At 42.0% G+C, this 20,580-nt stretch overlaps 1 protein-coding gene across 1 annotated transcript; it reads left to right on the top strand.

The window, feature by feature from the left end:
• Positions 1-8,997: 8,997 nt before the first annotated feature.
• LOC127295568 (uncharacterized) lies at positions 8,998-10,698 on the top strand. Its single transcript, XM_051325536.1, has 4 exons — positions 8,998-9,310; positions 9,544-9,631; positions 9,743-10,375; positions 10,460-10,698. The coding sequence occupies exons 1-4, from the start codon at positions 9,053-9,055 to the stop codon at positions 10,462-10,464; spliced, it is 984 nt and encodes a 327-aa protein (XP_051181496.1). The 5' UTR covers positions 8,998-9,052; the 3' UTR covers positions 10,465-10,698.
• Positions 10,699-20,580: the final 9,882 nt, after the last annotated feature.

Here is a 20,580-nt window from a genome sequence, read left to right as displayed (position 1 = left end):
GTGAATTGTGTTCCTAAGAAAGGAGGATTGACTGTTGTGCCTAATGATAATGATGAGCTCATACCTCAAAGAGTAGTTGTAGGGTATAGAATGTGCATTGATTATCGAAAAGTTAATAAGGTTACTAAGAAAGATCATTACCCTTTGCCTTTTATTGATCAAATGTTAGAAAGGTTATCTAAAAATACTCATTTTTGCTTTCTTGATGGTTATTCTGGGTTTTCACAAATTGCTGTTAAAACTAAGGATCAAGAGAAAACCACTTTCTCTTGTCCCTATGGAACTTATGCTTATAGACGTATGCCTTTCGGTTTATGTAATGCTCCTGCTACTTTTCAAAGATGCATGTCTGCTATTTTTCATGGCTTTTGCGAGAATATTGTAGAGGTATTCATGGATGATTTTTCTGTCTATGGGAATTCTTTTGATAATTGCTTGCGAAACCTCGATAAAGTTTTGCAGAGATGTGAAGAAACTAACCTTGTTCTTAATTGGGAGAAATGCCACTTTATGGTTAATGAAGGAATTGTATTGAGACATAAAATTTCCGAGAGAGGTATTGAAGTTGATAGAGCTAAAGTTGAAGCAATTGAGAAGATGCCCTATCCTAGGGATGTTAAAGGTATTCGTAGTATTCTTGGTCATGCTGGGTTTTATAGGAGATTCATTAAAGATTTCTCCAAGATTTCAAAACCTCCTACTAATCTTCTTCAAAAAGATGTACCTTTTGTTTTTGATGATGATTGTAAGGAAGCTTTTGAAACTCTAAAGAAAGCACTAACAACTGCTCCTATAGTTGAACCTCCTGATTGGAACTTACCTTTTGAAATTATGTGTGATGCTAGTGATTTTGCTGTAGGCGCTGTTCTAGGACAGCGAGTAGATAAAAAATTAAATGTTATTCATTATGCTAGTAAAACTCTTGATGCTGCTCAAAGAAATTATGCTACAACTGAAAAAGAATTGTTAGCTGTAGTCTTTGCTTGTGACAAGTTTAGATCCTATATTGTTGATTCAAAATTTACAATTCATACTGATCATGCTGCAATCAGATACCTAATGCAAAAGAAAGATGCTAAGCCAAGGCTGATTAGATGGGTGCTTCTGTTGCAAGAATTTGATTTGCATATTATAGATAGGAAAGGAGCTGATAATCCTGTTGCTGATAACTTGTCTAGATTGGAAAATATTGCCTACGATCATGTTCCTATTAATGATAGTTTTCCAAATGAACAATTAGCTCGCGAGATAGCCCTTGGTATGCTGATTATGCTAACTTTATTGTTTCCAAGTAATTGCCTCCAACCTTTTCAGCTCAGCAAAGGAGGAAATTCTTTTTCGACTTGAGGCATTATTTTTGGGATGACCCACACTTATATAAAGAAGGAGTGGATGGTATTCTGCGAAGATGTGTTCCCGAATATGAACAACAAGAGATATTGAGTAAGTGTCATGGTAGTGCTTATGGAGGACATCACGCCGGAGATAGAACCACGCAAAAGGTTCTACAATCAGGTTTTTATTGGCCAACTCTCTTCATGGATGCAAGAAAGTTTATTTTATCTTGTGATGAATGTCAAAGGGTTGGTAATATTTCCAGACGCAATGAAATGCCTATGAACTATACTCTTGTTATTGAACCATTCGATTGTTGGGGATTTGACTTCATGGGACCTTTCCCCTCTTCAGAAGGTAACACTCATATACTTGTTGATGTTGATTATGTTACTAAATGGATGGAAGCCATACCCACAAAAAGTGATGATGGTGAGACCTCTTTAAGAATGCTTTTAGATATTATTTTTCCTAGATTTGGAGTTCCTATATATCTTATGACTGATGGAGGTTCTCAATTTATTCATGGTGGTTTTAGAAAAACTCTTGCTAAATATGGTATTAATCATAGAATTGCTTCTGCTTATCATCCTCAAACTAGTGGGCAAGTAGAATTATCAAATAGAGAGATTAAATCTATCTTGCAAAAGACTGTTAATAAATCTAGAAAGAACTGGGCCAGTAAATTGAAGGAAGCACTATGGGCTTATAGAACTGCTTATAAAAATCCCATGGGTATGTCACCTTATAAAATGGTTTATGGAAAACCTCGTCATTTACCTTTAGAACTAGAGCACAAAGCTTACTGGGCTGTAAGAGAACTAAATAAAGATCCTAAACTTACCGGTAAGAAGAGGTTGCTACAATTGAGTTCTCTAGATGAATTGAGAAGTGAAGCTTATGAAAATGCTACACTCTTTAAAGAGAAAGTTAAGAAGTGGCATGATAGAAGAATTATCAAAAGATAATTTAATGTTGGGGATATAGTCCTATTGTATCGGTCTCGTCTCAGATTCTTGGCAGGGAAGTTACTCTCAAAATGGGAAGGACCATATGTCATTGTGGAGGTGTATCGTTCAGGAGAAATTAAAATTAGTTCTCTCCAAGGTGATGCCACACAAGTGGTGAATGGACAAACACTCAAGCATTATATCTCTGGAGATTCTTATAATGAAGATGTTGATGTTATTCGAGTGGTGACACCGGAAGCTTTTATCAAAGGTCAAATTGACAGTCCGGCAGAGTTCGACTTTGAATAGGTAACAGTACAGGTAATAAAAATTTCGCAATTAACTTTCCGAACAATGTTTTTTCTGTTTTTGGAAAATATGAAAAATTACGAAATCGAAACAGAGTGGAGGAGACGCACGAGGGCTTGCCCCCATAGGCCGGCGCGGGCCCCAGCCTGGCCACGCCGCCCTATGAGGTGGGTCCCTCGTGGCCCCTCTCCGACTCTGGTTCGACCTGGTACTTTCCTTTTGTCGTAAAAATTCCTGCTATATAATCCCCCGGACCCCTGGAGGTCCGTATATCATTTTCTCGACGTGTTTTGTTTCGAGCTGTTTTCTGCCAGGATCTGCTTCAGATCTAGAGCCGGCATGTCTTCGTCAGGAACTCCGAAGGACAGCTTCTTTGAGGACGTCGTCAACCCGTACATGAACGAGCTGAAGATGCACCCCAAGGAATTGCTGCTCGTAGATGGAGAGTTGCAGATCAAAGATGTCCAGGGTCCTAAAGGAGAAGGAAGCTTGGAAGACAGGATGGAGAAACTAGAACAAGAGGTCTTCAACTACAAGAAGATGGCTGAGCGTGAAGTGGACATCTTCCACAAGATTGTGTCTGAACTTATTGATGGACACAAGAAGGAGACTGCAAAGCTGTGGGACGACATCCTTTCGCTTCACGACACCACCAACAAACTCCAATCTCAACTCTATGATGTTCAGAATCAAAACTGTGAGTATGAAAACAGGTTTAAACACATAAGCTATGCTGCTAGTTTCAGGATTCCCGAGACCAAGATGTCGTTTGTTGATGGAGAGCCTCTTCCTTGGAAGTCTGATGATGGGAAGAATTCATCACCACCACCGCCGAAGGAGTAATTCATCATCGGTATTGGCATCCCCTTGGTTTGTTCCAAGCTTGGGGGAGTGCCGCGGTATCACATCATCACTATCTTTTACTTTTTATTATCAAGTAGTGTCATATCATGAGTAGGGAAGTTATCATATAAGATGGGTTGCAGTGTGGAAGTATCTCTCTTTAGTTGGTTGTCTATGTATCCCTTGGTGTGAGTTATAGTTATGGAATATTAATGAGAGGTCTTATCATTTACATATTGCACGTCTCATTTTAGTTTGCAATCTCTATTATATGATTGATCTTGTTGTTAGTATTGGTATCACCTTGGGAGCATTGATTAAATCTATTTGGTTTTGGCAAACTTAGCATTGGTCAATAGCAACAATACATTGAGGTTTAAGTAGAAAAGAGAAATACATGTAGTTGTTTCATTGTCTTTCTTTCTTGTTAGCTCTTAGCTTATTATTCTGAAGTTAATGTTTGTGCTTACAAGGAAGATGCATGATTGTTTCTATCACATGTATATTTGTTTGTTTCCCTCAACTCTCATGCTTGCTAATCAACCTTGCTAGCCTAAAACCTGTACTGAGAGGGAATGCTTCTCGTGCATCCAAACCTTAACCCAAACCTATGCCATCAGTGTCCACCATAACTACCTACTACATGGTATTTCCTGCCATTCCAAGTAAATACTTCGTGTGCTACCTTTAAACAATTCAAAATTTATCATCTCTTATTTGTGTCAATGTTTTATAGCTCATGAGGAAGTATGTGGTGTTTTATCTTTCAATCTTGTTAGGCAACTTTCACCAATGGACTAGTGGCTTCATCCACTTATCCAATAATTTTGCATAAGAGCTGGCAATGGGGTGCCCAGCCCCAATTAATTAATCTTCATAATTTTACAAATATACACTCCTCCATGGTATGTGATTGTTGGATGGCACCCGAGGATTCGGTTAGCCGTGGCTTGAGAAAGCAAAGGTGGGGAGGAGTGTCATGTAAATAAAACTAAAATAAAAAGACACTCCTTCATGGTATGAGAATGATTGGAAGGCACCCGAGGATTCTTTTAGCCATGGTTTGTGAAAGCAAAGGTTGGAAGGAGTGTCAGCCAAAAAAATAATTTTATCGGAGCCGCTCTTCGAGAGTTTGTCTGGCAAGGGGGTTAGAGTACCTGCTACCAGTCGTTGACAACAACAAACACCTCTCAAAGTTTTACTTTTATACTCTCTATATGATTTCAAAACTGAAAAAGCTCTAGCACATGATTTGATCCCTGCTTCCCTCTGCGAAGGGCATGTCTTTTACTTTATGTTGAGTCAGTAAACCTATTTCCCTCCATCTTAAGCAAGCATTTGAGTTGTTGTGATCAAACTATTTATATTGTGATCTGCTTAATCATGCCTTTTACTCTTCCTTGTTTAGTGCAAGTTTTATCTGAATGAATATAGCTTTGAAAGTTATCAATGATTATGAGGAGATTATTATGATTGAGTATGCAAGTTGTGCCATATAAGCTTTAACATAAGAGCGCTGCTCGATAGATAAGTACAATCTGTTAATTGTTCTCTGACCAAGAATGAAGTTTGCCATCACCAATTATGATTTCTTATGCACCTTTATTTGTGATTACCTTCTACTTGTTTCAAGTTGAATTATATGAGGAATTTGTTCACTAGAATGTATTGTGTAAATTAATATGATGATTCTTGTCCGTATTTGGTTTATCGACTCTTCACTCCATAAACATGTGGTCATGTTTACCGAGTTCAGTTTCGCTTCGGGACAAGCGAAGTCTATGCTTGGGGGAGTTGATACGTCCATTTTGCATCACTATTTTATATCATAATTTATTGTTGTTCATTGATATATTTCATATTTAGAGGTGATACTTATGTTATTTCATATATTTTGCATGTTTCATGGATATTGGAGAATCGCGCACCAGAGTCAGGATTCTGCTGGAAAAAGCGCCGTCAAAATGCAATATTTCGGAAGATCAACAATTGACAGGAATTATACTGAAAATCCTATTTTTCCAGAAGACGGAAGTAGCCAAAAGGAGGAGACGAGGAGGGCCACCATGGCCCCCCCATAGGCCGGCGCGGGCCCATGCCTGGCCGCGCCGCCATGTGGGGAGGGGGCCCACAGCCCCCTCTGGCCTCCTCTCCTTCGCGTACTTCTTCGTCCCGAAAACATAAGCTCCAGAGGATAGTCGCGAAGAGTCACAGCCGCCTCTGCGGGGCGGAAAACACAAGAGAGAGAAGAGCTCTCCGGCAGGCTGAAATCTGCCGGGGAAATTCCCTCCCGGAGGGGGAAATCGACGCCATCGTCACCGCCATCGAGCTGGGCATCATCTCCATCATCATCACCGCCGTCTCCACCGCTGCACCTCGTCACCGCTGTAACAATTAGGGTTGGATCTTGATTGTTTGATAGGGGAAACTCTCCCGGTATTGATTTCTACTAGTTATTGATGCTATTGAGTGAAACCATTGAACCAAGGTTTATATTCAGATTGTTATTCATCATCATATCACCTCTGATCATGTTCCATATGATGTCTCGTGAGTAGTTCTTTTAGTTCTTGAGGACATGGGTGAAGTCTAAATGTTAGTAGTGGATTATGGTTGAGTAATATTCAATGTTATGATATTTAAGTTGTGGTGTTATTCTTCTAGTGGTGTCATGTGAACGTCGACTACATGATACTTCACCTTTATGGGCCTAGGGGAATACATCTTGTACTCGTTTGCCAATTGCGGGGTTGCCGGAGTGACAGAAACCTAAACCCCCATTGGTATATCGATGCAGGAGGGATAGCAGGATCTCAGAGTTTAAGGCCGTGGTTAGATTTATCTTAATTACTTTCTTGTAGTTGCGGATGCTTGCAAGGGGTATAATCACAAGTATGTATTAGTCCTAGGAAGGGCGGTGCATTAGCATAGGTTCACCCACACAACACTTATCAAAACAATGAAGATTAATCAGCTATATGAAGCGAAAGCACTAGACTAAATTCCCGTGTGTCTTCAAGAACGTTTGGTCATTATAAGTAAACAAACCGGCTTGTCCTTTGTGCTAAAAAGGATTGGGCCACTCGCTGCAATTGTTATTCTCGCATTTTACTTACGCGTACTTTATTCATCTGCTACATTTAAACCCCCTGAATACTTGTCTGCGAGCATTTACAGTGAATCCTTCATCGAAACTGCTTGTCAACACCTTCTGCTCCTCGTTGGGATCGACACTCTTATTTATCGAAAATACTATGATACACCCCCTATACTTGTGGGTCATCACTGACATAGGCATCCCCAATGGGCCTACCGAAGATGGTACCCGGGGTTTACTGAAGGCCCATGAGTTGATGAATACGAAGTTCGGAAGCCCAGCTAGTTGTTGATAAGGAAAGATAGAATTGTATTAGGAATAAAGAGATTTGTAACTTTACGGGTCAAACTCAAAGAGTCTCCCGGAATCTATAAACTTGTGTAATACAAAACCCTCGGCTCCGCCTACTATATAAGGGGGAGTCGAGGGACGAAGAGAGGATCGATTTCATTGTCAACACAACCCTAGTTTTCTGGCAGTCGAGTACTTTTCCGGCTGAAACCCTCGATATCTACTTGCCCTCTACTTCCAACTAAACCCTAGTCTACAATCCGTAGGCATTGACAAGTTAATACCTTGTCACCCACAGCGAAACAAAAGATTGTCAATTCTAGAGGCTTTTGAAGAGATGAAAGCAAAAATTAATTTACCCTTTGCTATGGATATTATTATGCTGGCAGCTTGGGGCATTTGGATTGTCAGAAATAACAAAGTCTTCAAGGACCATAATGCTGTCTTCAATAGTTGGAAAGCTATTTACTCTCAAGAGCTAAGGATGCTAGTTCACAGAATGAAGAAGAAACATGTAGCATTATTCAAAGAATGGATTCAAACACAATTTCAGTTCTTGTATCTTTTGATGTTTTCTTCTTTCTCTTTTTTAGAGAGTTTCTCACTCTCTTTTGTAATATGTGTACTTTTTATATATTATTAATAAAAATTGCAGTGGGTTTATCCCACTGTTTTACCTCAAAAAAAAGATCGACAAGGTGGGGAGGAGGTGATGGCGCACTAGTAGATGCAGCCATGGCAGTTGAGATGGAAGGAGGGAGTGTCACCATGGCGGCGAGAAGAGAGAAGGCGAGGCTCTGATACTAAGCTAATTAGGATTTAACACTTGATTTTAATACTAAGCTAATTAAGGTTTAACACTTGATTTTATTGCTCTCAGTTCACATAGTACATATAGAGAGTTAGATCATGCACTATGTGAGAAAAAAAGGAACCATATGGGCTTTTGGTTCGATTCAGCACATAGTGGAGCATCGCATCATGTTGTGAAAGCAGAGAAGTGGATTAAATTATTGGTTCGGTAACATGCATGGAGGTCCACATGGGAGTGTGAAGTAGGCTGGCTTTGAGTAGAGAGATGCTGAATAAAATAGGATTATATGCCTCAGTGTGAAGTAGGCTGGCTTTGAGTAGAGAGATGCTGAATAAAATAGGATTATATGTCTAAGAGTCCACGCAAAATGCGACTCCAACATAGGAGCGAACCCATAGCGATTCCTAATTCTAACAACTTTTTAATTGAATGGGCCATAGTGCATGGTCTTACGGGTACGCGCACGCGTATTCCACGACGAACTTTGATCATAAAAATTGAGCAACAAAATCTTGATTATATTATTTGCAATTAGCATCGTTGGATTCGTATTGAAAAACACTTTTAATGATATTAATTCTATATAAACATTTCTTTATCTATTTAAAGTAATTCTTGACCAAACAAAAAATACGTAAAACGAGAACGCCTTAATCCTTAAAACGGAGGTTGTAGTTGGCAAGAGAGTGCCCAAAGTGGGGGAGTTGGATCCTACACAATGGGGTAGAGCTATGACTAGGTAAACGGTGATAATAGTGACAGACTAGGTACAAGCTACATTCAACAATCCATTTGAGATGCATTAAACCATGTGATTTGCAAATATGCAATTTCAACAAATCGAGTACTCTAAGTTTTTACTGCGTCGCTGTACTTTGTGCTGTGTGCACACGCCACCAGTGGACCAGAGCACGGGCACAGCATGCGTAAACACGCTCACGAGTCGCAACAGTTGCTTCCTCTCTTTTACATTTACTAGTGTCGTGCATGAGTCATGGAGATATCTTTTACCACTTGGAGAGCACTAGTACAAGTGAGTAATGGCTGCTACAGGAGTAGAAGAAGAGTAGAAGAGTGATGTTTTCCTGTGTTGTCCCATGCTCATGTCGGCTTCAGGGAAAGAGGTGAGAGAATAGGAGATGAACTTGACCCGTTTCGAATTGATGCGAGCCGAGGTCCTGACGCTTGCACAGGCTATTACCTGACGTCTACACGAGTAGCTCTCATCACTAGCTAGGCCTAGCTAGGCCTCAGGCTAGCACCTGACGTAGTGCTACGTCTCCTCTCGCATTCACGGAGCTTGATTGCTTCGCCCGACAAATTATAACAAGGGCGCCGCGGCTATATAACAAGGGCAAACCCCGTCTCTAGTTTTCACCGCGCCTCCTCCTCTCTTCCTTTACCTAAGAAAAAATGCAGCCCCGCACTCGTGCCTCAACCAACCTAAGAGAGACTGAGCTCCTTAGGGCTGAGGCATTCAGGGAGGCTCTTCGGCCTCCCACCCATGCTGAGCTTGACCATCTCAACGCCACTGAGAGATCTTCTACGAGGACTGGACTTGATGCCACCGACTGGAGATGCTGGAAGTGTAGGAGCCTCTATGGACCGATCAAGAATCTGTTTATTGATCTTCCTTGGCCGATTTGCACTAGACCTGGATGTGGCACGCGGGTTAGTGCACCCTCTTTTCATAGTCTGTTGCATTGACAGATTTGTTGTACACTTGCATGTTTATTTTTTCGATAAAGACTTGGATGTTTTTTTACCTCGCCGTTTACTGAACTTCACGGTCCTTTTGCTGCCTTTGACACCCTGTTTTCTTGTGCTCCCTGTTTACTTGTTTTTTCTTGTTTGAAACGGGAGTGCTCCCTGTTTAACAGTATACTCTATGTAATTCATCGCAGAATCCTGCTTTTTTCGAGTTCAAGCTCACCAGCATGGTTTTTTGTCGTGTCAGTTTGAACATGCCTGTCTACGACCAGGGGCATAGACGTGAGTATACTTGTGATTCTCTTAGTTTTTCTTCTGGTTATTATTTACTCATACGTGATTATTAGGAGCATTAGTATACTTCTTTCTTACCGATGTTCATGCACTTGTCAGCATCCTGCGCCATCTACGCCGCCGCCACAGTGGCGCTTATGAAGACCAAGATTGAATGGGCTCGTGCTCCTCATAACCCCACCTGCACCATAAGCATTGACATGGAACGGCTTGTGGACAATTTCTTTGAATATTATTTTCATGACCTGACTAGATCAGCTGGGACATGGATTGAGTTAGCCATGAGGTATCTTGTGGTGGTCGGTGCACCAGTGTTGTATCTTGTCAACCCACCACGCCAGCCTAATCCGGCAAACAACATTATGATAGATTCCTACTTCTGTGTAGACCACACCGACCATTGTCTTGTCACTAGATTGCTAGCCTCAGGTATCCCTCTTACGGGAAGAATTGTCTCTGGTCGAAGAATGGATTTCGCCACATGTGGCGAGATCTACTTGCCTCCACCGCGCGGATTAGCTGACGACGATCACCACTTTGTCACCTTGATTGGCGCCGGTTTGCGTCAGAGGAGTGACGGCGTTTTCGAGATCTGCTATGCGGTCCGGGACTCCCACAGCATCTATGTCCACCCCAACAGCCAGCTTGGGTTTGAGCAGCGTCGTGGAGCTTTAGGAGGCGACTTTCAGGTGTATGCGCGGGATGTTGACGCGATTTGGGGTGTCAACTTAGGTACATAATGCATTATTGCTTTTGCCTCCACTTCACTTGTCATCACCTCACACTCATATACTGGCCGATATGTTCTCTATGCAGGATGAAAGGCCATGCGCGAGTTCATTCCGTGATGCAAGACTTGTTAACCAGGCAGTGCTACCTATTTACTATTACTGTTGGACTTCTATCTGTGTGTTTTATTTGTTGTACTGTCAGACTATTTTATTTATCTTGTAATAATCTGTTGTAAAAGACCATTAAGTAGAACCTTGTAATAATCTGTTGTAAAAGATCATTAAGTAGAACCCGTGCTTCAATAATTAGTGGAATTTGTGTGATGTACTACTACTTTATGTTGGTTTTTTATTATTGTCCCCGCTATGTGTCTATATCTATGTACCTGCTCCATTATCAAAGAACGTGTACAGACCGTCTCCCGAATATAAGAATGGAGCGAGTTGGATCCAGTTGACAGGTACATATCTAAACGAATGAGATTAGTACGTACTAGTTTTAAGAAACTCAAAAAGATTGCAACTTCCAACATGCATATAACCCTCTTCTTTTTTTAATTTTTTTAGCAGAGGTGTTTACACAAGACAAGGGGATATGCCCCCACGCCGCCGCCGCTGATGCCTCCAGCTCCCGTTTGCTGTGAGCTCCGCCGGCCCAATCTCTGCCCGAGGCAGGAGGTACGTGTTCCCCTCCCTCATCCCTGCTCTCCCCCTCTCTCTCTCTCACATAGGAATCCCATAGATATTCTCTGTGCTATGATTTTCTCCAGTTTGTTGTTAGTTTGTGTGGTTATTGTACTGTACATGGAAGAATTCTTAATTGATTGATTTTCACCCATGGTGATAATTGAATAAGTTCATCTGTACATCTCGCAATCATCATAACCTGCATGTTGCAATGATCGTTGATTTTCCAATGACTGAAACAATCTGAATCGCTGTCTAAGTGACTGTCATAACATATGGCAATATTTACTCAATTTTTTGTGCATATATCCATGCACATTTGCTTAGAGGAGTGCAGTGGTGACTCAAGACTGCTTTCATAGTGAGTCAGGTTTAGCTAGCACAAGTTTAAATTACTTTACACTGAAGAGATATGGCATGAGTTTGACACAACTGCAACATAATGTTGGTATATGGTGGCTAGCTCAGCTAAATGAATAGTTCTGATTAGCATAACTAGAGATTGTAGTGTTCAATATGATTGCACTGTCAGGAAGCTAGGACCAGAGCTTCTTTCTCTGGAAAATGGAGGGTGGTATCCTGGCATCATGCTTACCAGTTAGGCCCATTTTAGGTGGACTGGTGTCTTGTCAATTTGCACAATGTTGGATTAGCAGCACCGACTGCATCTCCAATGAAATTTTATTGTACAATGTTTGCATTAGATGTAGTTGATCATTTTAGCATAGTGCTCTGGTTATTTGTGAGTTGAGTTATTGGACTGAAATTTTAGATCTCCCTATGGCTGTAGACCTGTAGTGAACTACTACTTCTGGAGTTGAGTTTACCAACTTGCTCTCTAGCACTCCCTACTGATTTACGATAAAAATACGCTGTCTCTGTGTGATCCTTATGGTAATTTTTTTTTGTTAGATCAGGCCAAAGGATATCTTCCTTATTGTATTAACATACATAAATTTTTTCACAAGAAGTCATTATCATAAAGCTTGTTGTTCGTTATGAGAATCTGTTTACATTTTTTATTATTCTATTCTAGCCAAGAGTCCTTCTATTTGTTACTTCCATGGATATATGTATGCATGCTTATGTCTGAATGCTATTTATTTATCTTGAATGATGATGCTGTCTGAATGAGGTTCAGATCTAGAGCCTACTATCATCCTCGGACAAAAATATTTAAACTGTCTGGGGTTTATCATATTGACTAAGTTATTGGCCAATTTATTATCTTCTAGTGAAGATATGAAATCTAGATGAGAGGCTTGAAGAATTGTCCAGTCTATTTAAACTTTAATTTTCTTATCAACTTCGGTGGTGTAAAAACAGTTTGATGAAAATAAGAATATGTGTACTATGGTATTTTTGCTAGGCAAGTAGAATTATTTTGGCAATGAAGAAACGAAGTATTGTACTACCAGTAGAATATGTTCTCAGCTGCTATGTTGTGGAATTTATGGAAAACAAGCAATGATATTCATTTTCGCAAGATTATTTGATCTGGAATGCAGGTACTTTTGCAAAGATCGTGAGCAAGGAAAGACGTTGAATGGAGATAATGGCCATGCTAGATGCGAAGTGTCGAGAAGTGCCCATAATTGGATGATGAAGAAGCGAGTGAAGATGTTGTTTGTAGACTTGGTTGTCAACATGGGCGAAGCAGCAGTCTGATGAAGAAACTTAAATGTGTAGCATATTCTTATGGCATTTAACTTGGTTGTCAACATGTTCTGTGGATCTGCTTTCGCTGGGAGATTGTTATAGTCAAATTTTAATACTAGGGAACTAGAATATATTTTCCAAGTATAGTTACCTAAACGACTTTGTGCTTCTTGAACCCACTGTCGTTCCATAACAAGTTCTTGAACAGAGTTTTATCAATCGGTAACTATTCAGAGTTTTGAATTGGGGTATCTATTGATATTTGGAGACAAAATATATTGAATGTCTTGCGACATAGAAAAAGCATGTTGTGTTATCGAAAGGAAACATCAGTGAATATGACGCTGATGGAATGTCCTTGTGGCAGTCTGATGAAGAAACTTAAATGTATAGAATTAATCAATTGCAAATGGGTCTGATCGTATCTCTTAGGTAGTTGCATTCTTTTCGTGTGAGTATCGCCCAAAGAATTTTTGTCAAAAAGAACCACCCTCCCCAATTCATTGACAAAAAGGACCACCTATGAGTAGAATTGACAAAAAGGACCACCTCATGTGTGGCCGCAGATGTTGGATAATTAGGTACAATTTCCATTAATTCCAGAATATTAAGCATGACGACAGTAACTACTAACATGTGAAACTCGAACATACTAGATGCAGTGATCAACATGAACAGTAGCAGAGCAAACAGTACAACATCCATCGCTAAACAGATCGAGATATGTCGCACGTACCGATCTGGTGGAGGTGGCGGTGAAGGTGTAGCAGACGATGTTGCAGCAGTAACGTTGTTGATGACGGGCACGATGGGTCGTAGTAGACTGCGTTGAAGACGACGGTAGGCAGCACCGCCCGACTTGGACGGAAGGCGACCCGTGATGAAGAGCTTGAGCAGTCGCGCAGAGCGCTTCCCAAAAACCTAATTCGCCCTCTCCCGTACAGGATCGCAAGGACGAGCGGTTCCGGAGACCTGCTCTCCCGTTCGCCGATGCACGTCGGCGCGCGGGATGGAGTAGGCTACGATGGCGGCGCAAGCAGAGAGAGGTGGAAACCCTAACTCGTATATTCAGTATGTTTCTGCGGTAGCCGGACAAGAGATTATATAGGCTCGGGAAACCCTAGGCAACGTGGGCCACGCCCACGTCGCACGAACGTTTCGAGTCGGTTCGTCCGTCTAGGACTCTGTTCGTTTTCCTGAGCTGCAAAAAGTAAGGAAAGTCTCGGCTCGAGGCTCAATCCACTCACCACGAGCGGCGCGCGCGTCGTGACGTGTCGAGACGAGCGAGCGAGGAGGAGGAGGAGCGCGCGCGTGTAGCACTCCTATTCTCACTCACTTACTAGTGGTGCAACAACCCACCTTATAAGGTGGTCTAACTTCCTCCCAACTTTCCATGTGGGACTAAACTTCCCACCTCTTGCCACTCCCTAGTGAGCTGCCACCAAATTGGGCTCAAACTCACAAGGCTTCCACTATGTGGGCTTTGAGATTTATAGGAAAATCTGAAATCTAGTATGGGCCACTAAATGTAGGCCCAATATTTCAACAATCCCCCACCAGATCTCAAATCCCCATTTAGAGATTTACCAATACTCGCTGCTTGTTTATATACCAGTGTTTCAGCGGAGACTGTTAAGTTGAACTTCCGCCTAGAACCTTAAGCTACATCCATTCACACTTGAACAATGGACTAAGCCTTGAATTGCAAGTTTTGCGTGAACAGGATTTCACTCAAAGTCATGACCAATACATGGCTGCCAGTAGCCTACCCCGCGGGTGAAGCATATGCGTCATACTTCGTGGTCTCTTCATGAGTTTACTAGAGATCACCCAAATCTCATAGATTGCGACGTTTAACAATCAGACTCATATAGGTGTGTTATTTCAAGAATGCTCTGTAGGACAGCATCTTTGCTAATATAGCCAACATAAACACATTAAGGCTTGTTGCCAACCTACCTTACAGCAATTGAGAGTTGTGCATCTTCACATAGAGAGAGTTACATAATACTCTCCTCAGTTAAACCACTAGTTTGTTCTTCCCAGGTCCTAATTCACGGGATCTCCGATCACAAAGGTTGGGTTACCACTATGGTGTAACATCAACGGGTCTTAAACCCATCTCCCTCGCTGCACTTTCTATCACATTACGTGATAGTCTTTTTGTAAAGGGATCTGCCAGGTTTTTGTCTGTTTGAATATATGTAACAGTTATTACTCCGGAGTTTCGCAATTTCCTGACAGATTTCAAACGTCTCTTGACGTGTCTTGATGACTTCGCGTTATCCTTAGAATTGTTCAATTTGACAATTACAGTTTGATTGTCACAATTCAAAAGGATTGCCGGAACAGGTTTTTCAACCACAAGCAAGTCCATCAAGAGCTCACGCAACCATTCTGATTCAACAGTGGTTGTGTCTAAAGCAGTAAGTTCTGCTTCCATAGTTGACCTCGTCAATATGGTTTGCTTGCAAGATCTCCATGATACTGCGCCACCTCCAAAGGTAATACATACCCACTTGTGGCGTACAGATCAGCTACATCTGAGATCCAATTCGAATCACTATATCCTTCAAGCACAGCTGGGTGCCCTGAATAGTGAATCCCATAACTCATTGTACCACATAGGTAGCGCATGACCCTATCAAGTGCATGCCAATGATCAGTACCCGGGTTTGACATGAACCTACTCAACTTGCTAACAGCAAAAGAGATGTCGGGTCTAGTCGCGCTCGCTAAGTACATGAGTGAGCCAACGATCTGAGAATATCTCAATTGATCTATGGCAATCCTCCGGTTCTTGCGTAGTGTCATACTGGGATCATAAGGTGTTGGAGAAGACTTGCTATCAATATAGCCGAACCGGCTCAAAATTTTCTCAACATAATGGGATTGCGTTAGAGTAATCCCACTCTCGTTCTTAATCAGCTTGATGTTCAGAATCACATCAGCTTCTCCCAGATCTTTCATATCAAAGCTCTTTGACAAGAAAGACTTGACCTTGTGTATTACTCTCATGTTTGTACCAAAGATCAGAATATCATCCACATACAAACATAGTATAACACCTTCGCCCCCACCATGGCGATAGTAAACACACTTGTCAGCCTCATTGACAACAAAGCCTACAGAAGTTAAAGTTCTGTCAAACTTCTCATGCCATTGTTTAGGTGCTTGTTTCAGGCCATATAAAGATTTCAGCAACTTGCACACCTTTCTTTCTTCACCTTTTACTACAAACCCATCAGGCTGATCCATATAGATTTCCTCTTCCAACTCTCCATTAAGGAAAGCTGTCTTTACGTCCATTTGATGAACGATAAGACCATAGGAGGCAGACATGGATAGTAGTACTCGAATGGTGGTAAGTCTAGCGACAGGTGAATAGGTGTCGAAGTAATCTTCGCCTTCTCTCAGTGTGTAGCCTTTCGCTACAAGCCGCGTCTTGTACTTTTCAATAGTACCATCAGGTCTTAGCTTCTTCTTGAACACCCATTTGCAGCCCACAGGCTTGCATCCATGGGGTCGTTCTGATAGCTCCCAAGTTCCATTAGAAAGAATCGAGTCCATCTCGTTATGGACAGCTTCTTTCCAGTCATCTGCATCTGGAGATGCATATGCCTCTGCAATGGACGTGGGAGTATCATCCACAAGGTACACAATGAAATCATCACCAAAGGATTTTTCAATCCTTCGTCTCTTGATCCGTTTAGGAGCTTCATTGTCATCCTTCTCAGTAACATTCTCATGCGATTGTTCAAAATACTCATTAGATGTACTGGACTCAGGAATTATCTCAGTAGAAATTCTAGCAATGCTATGCATATCTTTCATAGGAAACATATTCTCAAAAAATGTTGCATCACGAGATTCCATAATAGTATCAACATGCATATCGTAATTTTGATTGAACTACTAAAAATCTATATCCTACACTCCGAGGAGCATAACCTAGAAAGATACAATCCACTGTCTTTGGTCCAAGTTTGCGCTTCTTAGTAATTAAAATATTGACTTTCGCCAAACATCCCCATGTGCGCAAATACGAAAGTGATGGTTTTCTCCCAGCCCACTCCTCGTAAGGGGTTTTATCTTTATTCTTGTTAGGAACTCTATTCAGGACATGACATGAAGTCAACAAAGCCTCCCCCCACCATGCCTTTGATAAACCAGCAGTGGCTAACATGGAATTCACCAAGTCAGTCAGCGTGCGGTTTTTCCTCTCGGCAACCCCATTTGATTGGGGTGAATAGGGAGGCGTCCTCTCATGAATAATGCCATGTTCCTCACAGAATTTATCAAAGATTTTAGGAAAATATTCGCCACCACGATTCGACCTGAGACGCTTGATCTTTCTCTCTAGTTGATTTTCAACTTCGGCCTTATAAATTTTAAAGTAGTCTAAAGCTTCATCTTTAGTTCGCAACAAATAAACATAGAAAAATCTAGTCGCATCATCAATCAATGTCATGAAATATCTCTTTCCACCTTTTGTCAACACACCATTCATCTCGCATAGATCAGAATGTATGAGTTCTAGAGGTGCCAAGTTTCTCTCCTCGGTCGCCTTGTGAGGCTTCCGAGGTTGCTTCGATTGCACACAACTATGGCACTTAGAACCTTTGGCAATAGTGAAATTCGGAATTAAACTTAAACTGGATAGCCGAGACATTAAACCAAAATTAATGTGACATAAACGAGAATGCCAAACACTGGTATCATCACTAACATTGCCACAGATATGGTTCACAGACTTATTACTGAAATCAGAAAGCGAAAAACGGAACAAGCCTCCGCACTCATAGCCTTTACCAATAAATTTTCCAAACTTGGAAACAACTACTTTATTCGACTCTAAAACAACATTAAACCAATCTCTGCATAGAAGGGAGCCGCTAATGAGATTCTTGTTCATAGTAGGGACATGCTGCACGTTCCTCAGCTGCACGATCTTCCCAGAAGTGAACTTCAGATCTACCGTGCCAACACCACGAACAGTAGCATGTGACCCATTCCCCATCAAGAAGGAAGAATCCCGGGCGACCTGGTAAGAAGTGAACATGGATATGTCAGCACACACATGAACATTAGCACATGTATCAATCCACCAACATGGAGATTGAAATACCGAAAGAACAGTAAAGAGATTACCGTATGACAAGGGATTAACTTGTCAATGCCTATGGATTGTAGGCTAGGGTTTAGTTAGAAGTAGAGGGCAAGTAGATCTCGAAGGTTTCAGCCGAAAAGTACTCGACGACTATGAAAACTAGAGTTTGCAGACAATGATTCGATTGATTCTTTGTCCCTCGACTCCCCCTTATATATGAGGTGAAGCCGAGGGTTTCGTGCTATACAAGTTTACAGAGTCCGGGACGGTTTCTAACTCATCCCGCCAGATTACAAACAACACTTCCTATTACAACTCTATCTTTCCTTAGTAAATCTTGGGCTCCCGAATCTTCTTATTCTTCGGGTATTGGGCTTCCAGTAAACCCCGGGTACCATCTTCGGCAGGCCCATTTGGGATGCCTATGTCAGTAGCCCCCGAGATTTTGCTTGAATCGTAGAGTCAGGGAAAATCTCCATTGTTTTATTTTTACTCGAAAGCTTTAACCTTTTATATTTCTTCACATAAAATTCTATATTGTACAGGGATACTGGTAATTGGGGCTAGTTCATCTGACGGATCAGGTACTAGTTAACTGCTCTAGTGGCAATCCGCAAAAACCTACTTCAAAATCACGTCCCCGGACATGATCTCGGGATACTGGTGTAAACGTCGACAGGTGCCGCTTAAGGTCTTACCATTCTGTCGAGTCCCAGTCAAATTTATCGGGTACCTAACGCGTCCGTTAGGATTTTTCTTCGTATCTGTTGATACGGATAAAAGTAGCAGAGCGCAGTCTTTGGCGATGCCACGCCCAGCAGAACGGATCTGGGGTCTTACCTTCGCAAATTTGCGGCATTCAGAAATTGATCGCAACTTCGGCGTTCTGAGAATATATTGTCGAGTGCTTTTCCGGCTGTTGGAATGGCACATTTTATCGAGTCATATATGACTTATATTGTTCTCCCGATGGGAGTATATGTAGAGTTAATTATAACTCGAAATATACTCTCTTGTTTTTCTATTTTTGTTAATTTCATCGGGCACGCGAACAGCGTTCCGATGGGAGTAGTTTCGAGGCTACAACCAAGAACTTGTGCTTGGTTGTAGGCTCAACATTTTAGTCCACCTTGTCGCTATATTTTCATTACTTCCCAATATGATCTCTTTCTTCTTCTCTCTTTTTTTTTATCTCTCGGGTGCGCGAACAGCGCTCCCGATGGGAGTAGCCCCCGAGGCTACAGCCAAGGACTTGTGCGTGGTTGTAGGCTCCCGCAATTTCTATATTTGTCATACTCGAAAATTTACTTTTTTCTGAAGTAGCCCCCGAGCATTTGGGCAAAAACTTGTATTTGACCAAAGGCTCCCGAAGTATTGAATAATTCTTTCTGTCGCCATTTTTCTTTTGTTTTTCTTGTCGACATACTTCCCTTAATCAAATTTACTTCATCCTTCTCGAATAGTCGTGATTTTTCTGCCCTGTGGGTCCATTGCTTCGACCACGTTGACACGTCGTGCAAGTAGTGGACACACGTCCTCCGCTTTTCCTGGCGCACGTACGGTAACGCCTATTTCAGTAAAAATACTCTTTTGCCCTTGTGTCTAGAAGATCCATCCTCACCACACGATTTCTTCATCCAACGGCACACTGCTTCACCCGAATCTTATATAAACCCTTCTTCAACCTCCGTTCATCCCCTTGCTTGCGCCGCTTACCTGTTCCTCTTCACAAAACTTCCCCTGCGCCCAACTCTCTCCAATCTTCCGTACGCACATACATTGCTCTGCCCACTGCCGTTGATGCCACCGCGCACGCGTCTGACTCGCCACAGCACGCCGGAATCCAAGATGGCCGCCGAGGATCTTGAGTGGGAGAGATCCAAAATCTCCAATCAAGACATCAACACGCTGAAGAGGCTCGGCCTCATGACGAAGGAGGACGCCATCCGCTTTCCTAGCGAAGAAAGCTACCCCAAGCCTCCAATGGAGTATCGGGTTAGTTTTGTTGATCACCTGATCCGCGGCCTTTCAACCCCAATCCACGATTTCCTCCGCGGCCTTCTTTTCGTTTATGGGATTCAACTGCACCAGTTGACTCCCAATTCCATCCTTCACATTTCTATTTTTATCACACTTTGCGAATGCTTCCTCGGAATCCCTCCCAATTGGGCTCTGTGGAAGCGCATTTTCTGCCTCCGCCGTAATGGCTCCCACAACGTCACTTATAACATAGGTGGCGTTGTTATCTGTGTTCGGACTGATGTCGATTATTTCGACGTCAAGTTTCCTGATTCTGTCCAAGGATGGCGCAAAAAGTGGCTCTACATCCACGAAGAAAGCGCCAATTCTGTGGAGCACAACATAGTTCCTTTCGACGGAAGTGTCAGGATTCAGCGTCGCCGTTCCTGGGATGCCGAAGCTTCTGAAGAAGAGAAAAAGGCGACAGAGGCGCTCATGGCTCGTATCCGCCATCTTCAAAACACTCGAGGCAAAGAGCTATCTGGTGTTCAAATTACTGCCTACTTCCTTAGGATTAGAGTGCAGCCTCTTCAGGCTCGCAAAAATCCCCTTTGGACGTATTCTGGTGAAAATGACGCCAACAGAATCTCCAGTGATCTTTCTGTAAAGGACTTGGAAAATTGGTTCGAAGAATTTCTCGATTAGGCAAGAAGGATCCTATTCCCTCCTCCTGTCGAGTGGAACCATACAGTGCTTCCAATCCTCTTCCCGAGGTATTTTGTCTTCTCGAA

Source organism: Lolium perenne, chromosome 1 (assembly GCF_019359855.2).
Source record: "Lolium perenne isolate Kyuss_39 chromosome 1, Kyuss_2.0, whole genome shotgun sequence".
Lineage (NCBI taxonomy): Eukaryota > Viridiplantae > Streptophyta > Magnoliopsida > Poales > Poaceae > Lolium > Lolium perenne.
This window is presented reverse-complemented; position numbering and strand designations above follow the sequence as displayed.

Coding starts and splice junctions, on each gene's coding strand:
- LOC127295568 (XM_051325536.1), top strand. CDS start 9,053: ATGCAGCCCCGCACTCGTGCCTCAACCAACCTAAGAGAGACTGAGCTC. Junction 9,311..9,543: donor GACCTGGATGTGGCACGCGG/GTTAGTGCACCC, acceptor AATTCATCGCAG/AATCCTGCTTTTTTCGAGTT. Junction 9,632..9,742: donor CTACGACCAGGGGCATAGAC/GTGAGTATACTT, acceptor TGCACTTGTCAG/CATCCTGCGCCATCTACGCC.